This window comes from Coenobita brevimanus, chromosome 92, assembly GCF_032717465.1.
Source record: "Coenobita brevimanus isolate Jiangsu-jjx chromosome 92, ASM3271746v2, whole genome shotgun sequence".
Lineage (NCBI taxonomy): Eukaryota > Metazoa > Arthropoda > Malacostraca > Decapoda > Coenobitidae > Coenobita > Coenobita brevimanus.
Genome location: NC_137045.1, coordinates 22890213 through 22905994, shown reverse-complemented (window position 1 = coordinate 22905994; position 15782 = coordinate 22890213). Strand labels below are relative to the sequence as shown.

The window sequence follows — 15782 nt, the reverse complement described above, 5'->3', positions numbered from 1 at the left end:
TTAATGATGTAATTGGTTTAGTGAAACCCCATCGTTAGGCGGGGTATCGTATATCAGGGAAATTTTAACATGTAATGTGGAGCATTTACCAGCCTTTGATTTCCCCCCAAACCAAGTCCAAAACCCACCCAAATGAGCCCAAAAACAAGTTTAAAGCCAATCTAAATGGCCCAACAGCCGTCAAGGAAGCTAACCTAAGCCTAACACCTGTAAATAACTAACTAAAACCAACAAATAAAATCTGAAAATCATCAAATACAAGTCTGGAAAACAAGTTTAGTAACCTGTACCCCAATATGACAATGTTCACCCCAACTATGACCAAAACACATTAATCTAAGTCTAAAAACATTTATAAATTAACCTAAACACACAAGTTTGGTCTAAAATATCATCACAGTTCGTAAAAAAATCAAGACCCATCATTAAACCAGGGATTGGCCATCGTTAGGCGGGGTATGGTGGTATTTCTATGTCCATCATTAAGCCGAGGTATTATGTCTAGAGGTATCGAATATTGAGGTATTACTGTACTGTACTGTACAGTTTATACACCTTATTACTGTATTTACAATCTTACAAACTAAAGATGTTCACTTTGTCTGTATATTTCACTTATCACTCATCACCCTTGGACTTTTTCTAATAAATAAGAATTTAGTCTGGTCGGTTCCTCAACTCCAATAACAGCGAATTCTGGTATACTTCAGTCCGTCACATGGAGATTTTACTGTATTGTGCAAGATACTCCCTATCCGAATCTGGATCCGCCCCCAATTTTAATCATTTCTTCCTTGGCCCATGGCCCACTCTTCCACAAAATTTCATCAGAAGCCATTCATAACATTTTGATTAAAACTGCTAACAGACAGACAAACAAACAAATAAACAAAAACAAAGAAACAAACAAACCAGCACCAGCAAAACCATAACCTTCTTGGTGGAGGTAATAATAATAATAATAATAATAATAATAATAAGTACTGTAGTAGTTGGCAGAGGCACTCACCATCCACTCACTCAATGTAGTGCTGCTCTCTGATGCCTGCCCTTTCCTCTCTTCCTTCCTTCTTTCCATCCTTCCTCTTCTGTCCTTCTTTCCTTATTTCTTTCCTCTTCCTTCTGTCTACAGGTGACACTAGACTGAGTGACACGCCAAATGGTTTCCTGTAAACCAGGAAACCACTGGGTGGTAACCACATTGCCATACTATGGCACAATGTGATTTAGTGGGCAAATAAGGTGCCCCAATTGGATTGAGCCACTACAAGTTTCTATCCAAGGGATGGTTGGAGTTTATTGCTCACGTAAAACCACTCAGGGATGAGTGAGGTTGGTCACTTTCATCTTAAATGTCAGGACAAACTTGCCTAGCTCCAGGCTCCTTAGCTCCTCATGGGGCAACACTGGATTAGATGATGAATGAATGAATGAATGAAATAATCATAATTATAGGCAGTAACACTATCATAACTCGTGGGGTCTGTTTCCAAGAGGGGTAACTGCTTTTGCCTTTAGAAAGCTCAAACTGGAAAATATTTTCACACACCAGTGGTTTCAGCACATTGTGACAATCCAGTTGGGCTCCCTTCCAAGGAAGATAATCATATCACACTCCACCTGTCTGTGGGGATCTTGCAAACACCCTTCTTTTCTTTTTTTCTTTTTCTTAAAAGATGGTATTTATTGCTGTCAGACTGAAAGAAACAGGGGCAGTGTTGCCTGGTTTTATCTCAGTATCATACTTTCCTTTAAGGGATGACAGTTCATTTTTTTTAATGAAAATGAAATTATGCATCAATCTACATTAAACTTTACTGGATAATAGCTATGATACCTACTTAAGCGTGTAGAAAGTTTCAGGACGATCCATGAAGAAAAGAAAAAAATATTCGGTAAAACCTTAATATATTTAACCTAACTTTCACTGACTACTGCTCCTAAGTGAGCAGACATATAATCATTTTAAAAATATCAGTGATTAAATTAATCATTTAAAAATAAAGCTCAGGGATTAATTTTGCCAACTATAGCTATTATCCAGTAAAATTTCATGTAAATTGATGCATAATTTCATTTTCAACCAAAAAAATGAACTGTCTCCCCTTAATGATGTAGTTCCTTTACTTTCAAATTGTGCACAATTTTTGTTCAGCCATCATCAATGTTATTATCATTAACATCATCATTCAAACCTCTTTCCCCACCTAGGGATGGGGTGATGTTGGGTCTTTGTTGGGAAATAACTATTACATGGAACCCATCCTTTCACTGCAGTAAGCCTGTGGGGAACAATGCCAAGCACATCGAAGTGCATCCATTGTATTAAGTGGCTCCATTTCAACTACAAGGACTTTTGATCCATGTGAGTATCACTTTATGGCATAAAGCCACTTCATGGACTTCTGGTGGTTCTGTTGCTGATGTCCTTCATCAGCTGATGATGCCTTGTAGAAATGAGAATTTCTCAGATACTGAGAAAACCCTAGTAAATGAGACAGTTTGGCCCATATTTGATACCATCATAGTTTTTTCTTTTTTTAATAGATTTGATGCTACATAGGCAAAAGTCTCTTTGTCTGAGGCTCCATGCCAAAACCAAACCAAGTCATTTACAGACACAGCTGGCAGACTCTAGAGGGCAAGAAGAATGGCCTACCAGAAGATAATTTGAGATATGCAGTTACGGCAAAGCGAATTTCATTTTCAACCATCAAGCCTTTGCAGCTGTTGCTGCTTAACCCCAGTTGCTCTGGCTGAGGAGATTCATCAACCACAGGAAAGCTAGTGTCTCTGTGAGGATGTCCTACAGGTACAATACAGTACATACACTGTATAGGGAACCAGTGCCTCCTTGTGGCCAAACCGTCATGTACAGACACGGCTTGGCAGACTGAAGAGGGCAAGAAGAATGGCCTGCCAGAAGTTAATCGGAGATATGCAATTACGGCAAAGCGAAAATCATTTGCAACCATCAAGCATTTGCAGCTGTTGCTGCTTAACCCCAGTTGCTCTGGCTGAGGAGAGTCCTCAACAACAGGAAAGCAGGTGTTTCTGTGAGGTTGTCCTACAGGTACAATACAGTACATACGCTGTGTAGGAAACCAGTGCCCCATTGTGGCTGACAGCACTTTGCCAGAGCAAGGTGCAGGGAAATACTGTATAAGGTCTGGCTTCTGGGTGGACACTACAGATGCTTCACTCATCAGGGTACAATATCATCCCATGTAGTGAAGCAAAAAAGCAGCATGGAGTCATAGATGAGTCATGTGAATCCAGACAGTGTCAGGGATGCCCCTGACCCACTACTGCTTGATAGCTGTCTGGAGACTAAACCTGATGGACTTGAAATTTACTTCAGTAAAGGTCAAGAGTAAAGTTAAACTCCAAAGTTAAGGCTCTAATGCTGCTTGAAAAGCCAAATGGTTTCCTGTAACCCAGGAAATCATTTACAATGTTAGGTGGCAACCATATATTGTAGTCATGCTTTGGGATGTGATGGGGTTACATCAACTGAATACTTATTGCATAACAATTTATTGTATACTGAGGTTGATATAACGGGCTCAATAAGGATACTCCAAGGGTCATGTGCCACTTAACCTAAAATATCAAAAAACACCTCTGCCATCCACCTAAAGTATGGTATGTCTTAGGCCAGACCAAGTCTTCATCAAGGGTCCCCTCCAAGGCTGAGGAACAGCTGGAGGGTACTGACAATCACTTTGGGTTCTCATTTTTTTTCTCTTTTTTTATGTGATCAAGACGGAACCAAAGGCCAGAAGCCTACAAGACTGTTCCATAATAATCAGTGTTGGGCAGGTGGGCAAGCACTTGCGCAAAGCGCAATTGTGCACTGTTGCGCTCCAGTTAATATATCGTTTGCGCATTGCGCACCGCACGAGACCATGCGAAATATTGCACTTTTGCACATGAAAAGGCAGGTGCGTAAGTGCAAATTTAGTTGTGCTTGCACAACTAAATTTGTGCTTGCGCACCTGTCCTGTGGATTGCGCACTGTGCAATCAATGGGACATGTAGTCTTGGGAGCTTCCTGTATGTCTGGACAAGGGATGGGGGAGGCTCGGGGAGGGTCACGAGGGTTCTGCTGGGTGGAGGTGGGAGGGACAGAGGGTAGTAGCATTTCTTAAAGTGCTTCAACAGAGATAATGTATTTTAATATTTTTTAAATTATTATTATTAGTAAATAATAATAAATTAAGAATACATTATTCATTAATAGTAGTACAGGCAATTCCTCACAAAAATCGTTAAAACATATTATTTACATCAAACATCCACAGCCTAATAATATTTGATGTAAATAATGTGTTTTAATGATTTTTGTAAGGAATTACAATGCTATTGTATATCTATATTGAGTTATTAAATAAAACGTCTTGCGAAAATGCAGATAAAAGTAAAACTGGCAACATCACAGCCTTTGTTTTCCTCTCCCTCCGCTTCGAAGCCCGCTCACTCCTCTGTTTCAACTTCCACGTGTGAAAAAGTTACATGATAGTATTGTGATACCAGCTCTAATGTAGAGAAGTGAAGCTTTGACCCTGTTGGAGGAACAGAAGTCAAGAGTAAGAACTGTGGAAATAAATAAAGTTATTTGAGAGGAGCATGTGGAGTCACGTGGAGAGACAGACTAACAAACGAGGAAGTGAAGGATCGTTGTGGTGTGGATGTGGATGTGATAGGAAGCGTCAGGAGAAACACAATGAGGTAGTTTGGTCATATGAAGAGGATGGAGAGTGAGAGACTAATGAGGAGAGTGTATGTGAGTGAGGTGGAGGCCAAGGATGAGATGGAGGGATGGAGTGGAGAGGTATATGAGAGAGAGGCAGGGGGGGGTGAGCTGGGAGCAGGGAGGTGAAATGGCCGGGGACACGGTGACATGGAGGCAAATGGGACTCAGGAGGCAGCGAAGATTCGTGGGGCACTATATTATTAAATATAACAATGAACAATGTGATGACGCGATGGGTCAAAGAAGAGACACGGTTCCAAGGTGAGGACACACCAGCAAGACTAGACTTACTGTTTACCAAAGAACCCAAAGTAATAGAATCCTTGAAATATCTGTGTCCTGTTGGAAAAAGTGATCATGTGGTCATTGAGTTCCAGATGATAACAGGGAATGTGGAGCCAAGAGACGAGCTTTATAGACAGGGAAGATACAATTTTGGGAAAGCAAGCTTTACAGGATTAAGAAAATTTTTTGAAAATGCAGATTGGAGAAAATTCAGAGAAATAAGAGAGATACAAAGGAAGTGGGATATTATTCTAGGCCTCTACAATTCGGGAGTGGAAAAATTTGTGTCAAGAGTAAGGGGGAAAGAAAACAGGTAAAAAGAGTGGTTTAACAGAAGGTGTATGATAGCAAAAAAAAAACAGAGACACGGCGTGGAACAATTGGAGAAAGAGAGGCAATAACAGAACAAAGGAAGAATATAAAAGAACTAGAAATGAATACACAAGAATATGTAGGGAGGAAGAAACGAACTTTGAAAAAGGTATAATAGATAAATGTAAGGATGAACCCAAACAGTTTTATAGATTTGTCAATTGCAAACTGAAAAAAAAGGAAGGAATCACCAAACTGAAAGTAGAAGGAGAGGTCTATAAAGATGCAGCAATGCAAGCAGAAATAATGAACAAATGTTTCCAGTCAGTTTTCACTGATGAAAAGGAGTTTGCGGAAGAGGAGGGAGTGACAAGAAATGTAGTGATAAAAGATATAAAAGTGGAAGTACAGGAAGTGCATAAATTACAGGAAACTCAAGATGTAAGGAAAGTCCCAGGACAAGATGGAATCTCTAATTGGGTACTGAAGGAATGCAGAAAACAACTGCAGATAAGATTTACAGTTTAATTGTGTGTTCTCTGGAAGAGGGGAAAGTGCCTCAAGAATGGAAGAGGGCAAATGTGGTACCAATTTAAAAGGAAGGAAACAGGGAAGAACCCCTGAATTATAGACCAGTGTCCCTAACCAGCATGGTCGCAAAACTGTGCGAAAGAATTCTGAAAGATAGATGGATAAAATATCTGGAAGAGATGACTATCTTGGCTGATAGCCAGTTTGGATTTAGAAGTGGAAGGTCATGTGTTTCCAACATGTTGAGTTATTACTCAAGAGCAATTGATGTGCTACAGGAAAGAGATGGTTGGGTGGAATGTGTGTATTTAGATTTGGAGAAGGCCTTCAACAAGGTACCCCATAAGAGACTAATGTGGAAACTAGAGCATATAGGAGGACTGAAGGGGAACCTACTGGAAAGGATGAGAGACTTTTTGAGAGACAGACAAATGTGGACAGTAATCAAGGATAGGATGTCTAGATGGAGGGAGGTAACAAGTGGAGTCCCACAGGGCTCAGTGTTGGCACCAGTAATGTTCCTGATTTATTTAAATGATACGGTAGATGGAGTGAACAGTTATACAAGTCTGTTTGCTGATGATGCAAAGATCTTGAGGAAGGTAGAGCTTGAGGAGGATTGTAAAATCCTGCAGGAGGATCTGGATAGGATACACGATTGGAGCCAGTTGTGGGAAATGAAACTTAATGCAAAGAAATGTACAATACTGGAAATGGGTAAATGTACCAGGAGGCCATAATTGAATTATTTGAAGGGTAACGAACCAATTACAAAAGTGAGAGAAGAGAAAGATTTGGGAGTGCCGGTCCAGGACAGTTTGTCACCTGAAAAACACATTAACATGGCAGTTTGAGAGACGTATAAATTCCTGACTAATATAAGAGTAGCTTTTCATTGTATGGATGAGGAGTTGATGAAAAAATTGATAGTGGCCATGATTCACCCCAGGTTAGAATATGCAGCAGTAGTGTGGTCCCCACACAAAAAGAAAGATATAAATAAGATTGACAGAATACAAAGAACAGCAGCCAAAATGGTCCCCAGTCTGACAGATTTGTCGTACAGAGAGAGGCTGGAAAAGCTGGTTTTGCCTTCCTTAGAAGAAAGGAGAAAGAGAGGCAACATGATTGCATTGTTCAGGACCATGGTGGGAGTAGATAAAATTGACAAAGAAGATCTGTTTTTATGGGATAAGAGAGTAACAAGAGGACACAGAATGAAACTGATGAAGCCAAGCTGCTTGAAGGATATGAAGAAATATAGTTTTCCATATAGATGTACAGACCTGTGGAATAGCCTGGACAAAGAGATCGTCCAGTCTAAAAACTTAAACGAGTTTAAAGCTAAATTTGACTTATTGAGAAACAGACAGGACCCCACGAGCATAGCTCATTTCCCGTATATCACAATTAGGTAAATACAATTAGGTAAATACACACACAAAAGGTCATGTGACTGATGTGGTAAAATCCAGTGGTGTTTCGGAGTACGTCGAGGCTAAGGTGAATAGACTCGTCAGGAAGTAGCGAGGAGAGAGAAAGAAAATAATTGGTTATAGAACTGACGTGATTAACTCAGTAGCGGTTTAGAAGTAATGGTGTTGTGGTGGGGACGTGCAGCAGGGAGAGGTGGGAAGGAGGGGAGGGGTAGGGGGAAGGGGAAAGACGTGGTGGGACTGCACAAAAAAAAAAAAAACTACCTATACACTGCTGTATGTACAGTGTCCCTCCTAATTTTGGCACCGTTTTCAGGTCAATATGGCATATTTAGACATCAAAACACACACTGGAATATCTAAAATAATACTAAACACCAAGAAAACCATGAAATAAAAGAAAAAAACCTTACCCATACACTACTGAATGTACAGTACCCATCCGAATTTTGGCACTGTTTTCTGGTCAATCTGCCATATTTAGACACCAAAACACACATAGGACTGTCCATATTAAAGCTAAACACCAAGGAAACAATGCATAAGCAATAAACATCCACAAAATACCTCAGGACGGTTGGAAAATCAGTTATCTGACACCAGTGATAGCTGGTCCCGGGCCACAAAATAATTCCACGGCCATATATGCCACCGGAAATTGGTTAAATTGGTATTATAAGTGGCACACCATCATTTTTGCTGGTGTTTATACTACAATACTCAAAATAGACTAGTATTCAAGGATGTTTTGGTAATTATCTCAATCACGATATAAATTATTCCAAATATGATACTTAATTTCTATTCAGGAGTGTATCGTGTTCATTTTGTCATGTTTTGTTTCAGCCATGCTTCGTTGGTCATGACTCAAAAAGCAGCTCTCCCAAGTCAGGTCAGAAGTGCAAGTTCACAATCACTTGCAGGTGATTGTTTTCTGTTGTTAAAACATGTCTTTGACAATTCTAACCCTGTTGGTTTGCTTTCTGTCGGTCATTCGTGGTGTGAGAATACAATTGAATGAGATTCAGTGTGCTAGAGCATGATCGATGCTCGACAATGGCCAGACGCAGCGACAGGTTGCTCAGCTAATGGGTGTGAGTCAGGGGTGTATTCGGAACGTGTGGCATCGCTACCAGGATACACAGAGTTACCATAGGAGATGTGGGACAGGTCGTGGAAGGACAACTGATGACAGAGAGGACTGTCATATGGCTCTATTGGCACGTTGGGACCCCTGTTTCACAGCTCGGCGGATACAGAATGAGTTTCAGGCTGCCACTGGGAGGACTCTGAGTGACCGAACCATCCGTAACAGGCTCCATGAAGTCGGCCTACACTCCAGGAGACCAAACATTGTGCCTCGGATGACTGTTGCACATCGCAGAGCTCGTCTCGCGTAGGCTAGACAACACCTCCATTGGATGGTGAACCAGTGGGCACATGTACTGTTCACTGATGAGAGCCACTTCAGTGTTGATCACCCAGATGGTCGTATTCGGGTCTGGAGAGGTGTACAACAGCGTTACAACCCTCAGTTTGTCAAGAACGTGACCGATGGGGGCGTGTATCAGTAATGGTCTGGGCCAGAGTCTCCACCAGTCATCGTACAGACCTCCATATTGTCCAGGGTAACATGAATGCCCAGAATTATCGGGACAATATTCTGCAGCCTCACGTCTTGCCAATGGCAAATCGGATTGGTGCTGGTTTTATCCTAATGGACAATAACGCCCGTCCCCACCGAGCCAGACTTGTCTCCACAAGTCTTCAGGATAACAATATCGAGCATATGGAGTGGCCAGCTTTGTCAGCGGACTTAAATCCAATTGAAAACATTTGGCGTATACTCGGTGACAGAGTTAGGAGCCATCAGCCCTCTGTTTCCAATGTCCAGGACTTAATTGCTGCTCTCCAGGACAAGTGGAGGAACACTGACAATAATATGATCCGGAACACTATTCTGACCATGCGTAGGCATTGTCAAGAGTGTGTGAGACTCAATGGTGCGGCTACCCATTATTAATGTTGATTTGGAGTCGAATTAAACTCATTAAGTCAATAAAATGTGTTATCTGATTCATTGTGTGATTATCATTTTGGTGCTCATCTTTTTCAGAGATAAAGTTTTCATCCAATCTTTTGAAAATCAGTGGTCATATCCCACTGAGAGTCTCATTAGTGAATGATTCTCATGATCAGCATATGATATTGAACATATGTTTGCTATAAACTCAATATAATCAGGAAAATGATCCTGAGTACTATTCTATTTTGAGCAGTGTATATGATAAGCTAATAAAAACACAAAAAACTGATCAGTAAAAGTATGGAAATGCAGTGAGAACATACAGTGTTCAACAGTAAAACTTACCTTCATTAACTTACCACCATCCTCATGCTAAATTTTGCCAGCCCTTCCAAGAATTATGCACATGTCTACATGTAGATGTAGAATTTCATGAGCTTTCTTATGGTCACTTCAGAATTTTGATATGACAGTATTCAAATAAATTGCAAAAACTTTAAAAACTCATGAGCCAGTGCTATCAGCACGAAGGAGGGGAGGGACTGAGGTAGTGAGGGGGAAGCCAGGAGGGTATGGAAGAGGGACGGGAGGGGAGCAGAAGCGTGGCTGTGGACAGGATTTTCACCTTTCTGTCACAAGGTGGACAGGTACTTTTACCGTACATTTACTCGTGGCTTCTGGTCTGTGTCAGAAGTGTGGTGGCCATTTGGAAACAAAACTCCCAGTGACCTGGTGACTTTGGATGTTCAGCAGAGAGGCGGACGACCGCTGTCACTGAACATGCACTCGTGGCTTGTGGTCTGTGTTCAATGCGTGGTGGCAGTTGGAAAAGACTTACCCATGTGACTTTGGACATTCCATGGGGATGCGTACAGAAATTTTGACACCACATGTGGGTTAGTCATATGACTTGGGTGCTGAAGCTTCGCTGGGAGTGATTGGACCAGCGCACGACTGGCCATTCAGTACAGGGGCAACCAGACATTTTAGCTCTGGTTGTGGGTTACAGCCTACTTCCTGCTCACGACTCGAGCCCAGCAACCACGATACCGAATGTTTGAATGTGTCAGCTGGCCGGCCGAAGTTCTCGGTGACTTTTAAGTCCGGATAATAGCAAGTAAATTTGGCTAATGGTTTAATATAGCCATGGTCCAGTATCCAGATAATGAACCGGTCCAGATACCACATTCCTGGATGAATGAGGGATTACTGTTTTAAGGTTTGAAAACAAGCTATTTTCGGAAAAATGCCCGCAATGAAAGAATGACCACACCATAAATAGCCTGGTGTGGCGGGGTTAATACCAGTGTTAGGGCAGAGGAAATGGGTCAAGAGGCGAAAACTTTGAAAGCCTGCTCACACTTCTCTTTCTTCTCCATAATATATTACAGTAACCTTCATCTATGCAATTCTGATCTCCAAGCTGTCTCTCATTCTCCATGCCCTTAGAGACAACAGGAGCTAAGTGTAGATGTAAGACGACTGCTGCATATTAAAACCCCGCTTAGCCCAGTATACATTTTATCTGTACACAAAGCTGTCCCTGAATGCCTAGAGAAGTAGGTGTTCACTGTCTGGTAAGAAAATCAATACAGCTTTTTGACAGATGCAATCTATAATTACAGTATTCATTCAGTTTCGCTAAAGTATGAGGTGGCAAAACTTACAATTCAAACTTTTCCTCAAATACAGGAGAATCACACTTTCTCTGGATTTTAGTCTTGTGGCTTGTGGCATTAGGAAACCAATCACTTGGGACCAGCTTCACTTGCACAAATGTGTCCAGTTTTACTGATGATCTGACAATATTCCTCGCCATGATGACCTCCACAATGAGTTTACCAGTTACCAAGAAGAATACCTGCAATGAGAAAGTGATTGTTATGAACAGTATTTATTAAAAAACAAAATAAAGGTTTTACAGAGTGGAAAAAAATAATAATAATTATGCAAATTGTACACTCTCCACTCTCTCCCTTTGGAGGTACACTAGGAAGAGGCTACAGAAGACACCACACCAGGCAGTTAAAAAAAAAAAAAAAAAAAAAAAAAAAAAAAAATCCATACTCAAGAGACTTGGGGAGTGGGTATATCATTAATTGTCTCCAATTATTCTGCTGTTGTAAGTAGCCACTGTTCATCTCCTAGGGCTATCAATAACGGTGTTCCTGAGGGTTCTGTCCTATCACCAACTCTCTTCCTTCTGTTCATCAAATCACCAACTCTCTTCCTTCAGTTCATTAAATCACCAACTCTCTTCCTTCTATTCATCAATGACCTTCTAAGCTGAACATGTAACTCTATCCACTCATATGCTGATGACTCCACCCTTCACCTTTCCATCTGCTTCCCGCAGTGTCCATCTCAGCAGTTACTTGAGCAAACAAGAGATGAGGCTATGGCACACTTTGTCTAACTTGGCTCATACCTTTGATTGGGATAAAAGTAATCTTGTTGTTTTCAATGCATCAAAAACTCAGTTTTTACATCTTCTGACCCATCAGAATCTACCACAGGAGTACCTTCTAATTTTTAACAATATACAACTCAATCCTGCATCAACTTTAAACATACTTGGGGTTTCATTTTCTTGGGATTTAACTTGGAAAAATCATATTACCATACATCCATCCATCCATCATCCAATCCTATGAGGAGCGTAGGAGCCTGGGGCTCGGCAGTTGGTCCTGACATTTCTCTCTTGGAAAATCTGCTTCCAAGAGATCAGGTGTGCTAAGCCATCTCCATGCCTTCCTTACTCCAACACAGTTGTTGACTTTATACAGTTTTACTTGCCCCTGAGTAAAGTACAACTCTCATGAGTGGGGAGGCTTCCCACACACAGCTCTTCTCAACAACGTGGAATTAATGGCTTTCGTCTCATTAACTCTCCTCCTCTTGCCGACTCCCTTCATCCACTACCTCTTTGCCACACTATTGCATCTTTTATCTCTCTTCTATCGTTACTTCAATGGTCACTGTTCCTCTGAACTGTCTGTGTGCATCCCTCCACCTCTATGGTGGATGCACAGCACCTGTCTAGCAACAAATTCTTATCCCTTTTCTGTCTAACTCCTTCATGCAAGAGTTAACTGATACTCCCAATCCTTCATGTACGTAGCAGATAAACTCTGAAACTGTCTTCCTGTCTGCATATCCTACTGCTTGTGACCTAAAGTCTCTCAAACACACTGTACCCAGGCATCTTGAAATAAATGGATCTTGAATTTCGCTCTCTATAATCTTGTTTTTATTTCTTCATGGAGGGAACAATACTGCAGGCTTCTAATCTTTGGTTCCTACTTCAGTGCTTTAACATAAATAAAAAAAAAAAAAATACCTGTGGGGTACTGTGGGATGGATGAGCAAGAAGGGAGGATTCAGAACTTTGAAAACTGATTGCCTTTACCTTTACCACAGGCCTATTATGTGTGTAAAGTTGGAAAACAAAATGTTGCCAAGTTACTATAATAAGACCTTTGCAATCTGTAACCCATAGAATACGTTGGCAATGACCTATAACCTTGAAAATCTATATGGTTAGTCTTCATCACAGGCCTACTATGTGTGCAAAGCTGGAACCTATTATGTGCCTTTTTTTCCTATAAGTTCAACTCCAGTCATAAGCTGGGTACGTCATTCCTTGAGACCCTGCAGTATCATGCATATCACACATCACATGTCGCCATTCTGAAGCTAATAAGCATCTTACATTCTGAATACTTGCTAAGGCTGTATCAATCAAGCCTGATGCAATAGTATCTGTATTAGTATCTGTATGAGCACTGGTGATATTATGACACTCCAGTGGGTCTTGTGGAAGATCTGCAAAGTCTGTTTTAACTAAATTCAAATAATCAAACTGTTACTTGCCCCAGCCTGGGATCCAACCCACATCCATTCAGACAGCAAATGACTTCTCTAACTACTAGGCCTAAGCCTCCTCCCTACAAGCTGTGATGCATGGGGTGGGTAGTGAGTTGAAGGGGATGCAGAACCTTGAAAAGTGAAGGTCTATTGTGTGTAAAGCTTCGCATGCAAAGGTGGCCTGGATAATGAGATACAGCATCCATGAGCTGTGATGTGCGACAGCAGATGCCAATAAAATACATCATTCCTCTGTAAACTATGGGATACAGCTGTGTTCTTACCCATATTTGGATGCATGTGAGTGAGGTGGAGGGGGTAAGAGGGAGGGGGAGGCCGAGGATGAGATGGAGGGATGGGGTGGAGAGGTATATGAGAGAGGGGGGTGTGAGTTGGAAGCAGGGCAGTGAAATGGCAGGGGACAGGGCGACTTGGAGGCAATTTGTTTGTGGCCACCCCAAACGGGACTGAGGCATCTGGCAATAGATAGATTGATTTTCTACAAAAAGCTCTCACTGAAACACCTTCAAACAAATGAATATAACATCCTACAAGGCAATAAGATTGGGCATATATGAGTAATTTTGAGTAGAATTCTTCTTTATATTAAAGTGAACTAAAGATATAAGTAATCCCTCTAATATCCGATGTACTAGAGCCAAAGGCATATCCGGATAATGGTCCTGTCCAGATATTGGGCCCCAGCCTCCTGGGCTTGTACTTATGGACCCTATCTCAGAAAAACACCTATACAACTTCCTCTGGACATGCATTGCACCTATTTAAGACCCAAATCACACCAATAAGGGACATAAAAGACTCAAAAAATGCAAAAGAACCATAAAATGAGGTTTTTGAGGTGAGTTTATACAATATTAAACATTCTGGGTACTTACAAGTCCCTGGCTCCTGGACTGGTTTGAACCGCCAGTTTGCAGTCCACAGTTAATCCTTTGCACTCTAAATTCTAATTTCTTAACACTGCACAACACTGTAAATGCCCATGTGTTCTAGTGGCGAGGTATTGCAGTTTATTCACTGTTTATTCACAAAAAATGAGCACCTGTGGCTTGCATTGCTATAAGCATCTGCTCTCGATCGAAGTGAGGCTGTGACTGTTGATGATGGCAGGGTAACAGAGTTGCCAGATCACAACGGCCACACTACCAAACTCCTCAATTTTCATTACCATTTTTACCTTTCATTACCAAATTCGTAAAGCTAGCATCTATTCTTCACTAATTATATACACAAGTGGAAATAAATGTAATCACACTTCTTATAATTAACAGCATGTTGATTATTATCACAGTATATAGGCTACCAAATTAATCAGAGATAGCAAACAATCCACCATCTCCATCCTGTGTGGATGTGAAAAATCTGTTTGGTATTGTATTATTCTGATTCATTACCAAACGAATTTTTCATTACCAAATTGGCCCACATTTGGTAATGAAAAATACCAAATGGCAACCCTGATAGGGGAGGGGGGAGGGGGGAGGAAGGAAGGGGTGAAGGGACCATGGTGTAACAGCTGTTCGGCGCCACGCGGCAATTTCAGATTACGGGTGGGAAAAAAGTAAGATTTTTTTCAAATTTTTTGCAGTTTTTTACCCATTTTGGGAATATTGGATCCCAGGACGAAAATGTCCGGTTACTGGGGATGTCCGGAAATTGGGCGTCTGGATATTACGGGGATTACTGTACTGTCTGCTCATAAACATGCTTAATTTTGGGATTATGACAAAACGTCAGTGAGCTGAAGAAAATAGAATGAGTCAATTCCATCATCATCATCATCATCCAGACCTCCTTTCCCACCCAAGGGCAGGGTGAGGAGTAGCAATGTCCAGACAGCCCAAAATTGCCCAATCCAATGGGCCACACTTCCATTCACTCATCATTCAAGCCCACGGAATCCTGGCTCTACCGGATACACCAAAAACATTCACCACGTTCTGTAGATTCACATAATCGTATCCGACAGGGTCAATCCAGATGCTGCCATGTTAAAAAGGGGTGCCAAAAATCCCTGATCATGCACTTCTCCTCACAAAATTCATCCAGCCAGCTTGATCTCCTGTCAGTTCCCTAGCCTCACCGACTTCGAAACCTCTCTTCCTCACACATTTATCCACCATATCTCTCCACCTTCTCCTTGGCCTACCTCGCCTCCTCCCTCCTTCGAATTCACTCAGATATACCTTCTTCACCACTCCATTGTTATCCATTCTCTCCACATGACCATACCATCTCAGTACACTCTCTTCAATTCTGGTGTCCACCGACTTCCTCACTCCGCATCTTTCACGAATCACATTATTTCGTATCCTATCCACCCTCTGTACTCCACATACATTCCTCAGCAGTCCCAGCTCCACTGCTCTTACTCTTGACTTTTCATTTTCATGCCTCACCATAGTCTCACATCCATATGTTAAAGTTGGCACTAACACTCCTTCATGTAAGCCTTGTGCTGCTGCAACACTCAAGTCTCTGTTTCCTATCAAGGCCTTCATTGCACCAGCTACTTTTCTTCCCTGTGTCACTCTACTTTCAACTCCTT

General features: G+C 41.4%; 1 protein-coding gene across 1 annotated transcript in view; it reads right to left on the bottom strand.

Moving 5' to 3' along the window:
- LOC145412139 (protein unc-13 homolog 4B-like) overlaps nucleotides 1-15782 on the bottom strand; it is a 789854-nt gene that overhangs the window by 94844 nt on the left and 679228 nt on the right. The window contains exon 20 of the mRNA XM_080282072.1: nucleotides 11014-11207. Coding sequence (XP_080138198.1) covers nucleotides 11014-11207 — 194 coding nt within the window. The remainder of the gene's footprint in view (nucleotides 1-11013; nucleotides 11208-15782) is intronic.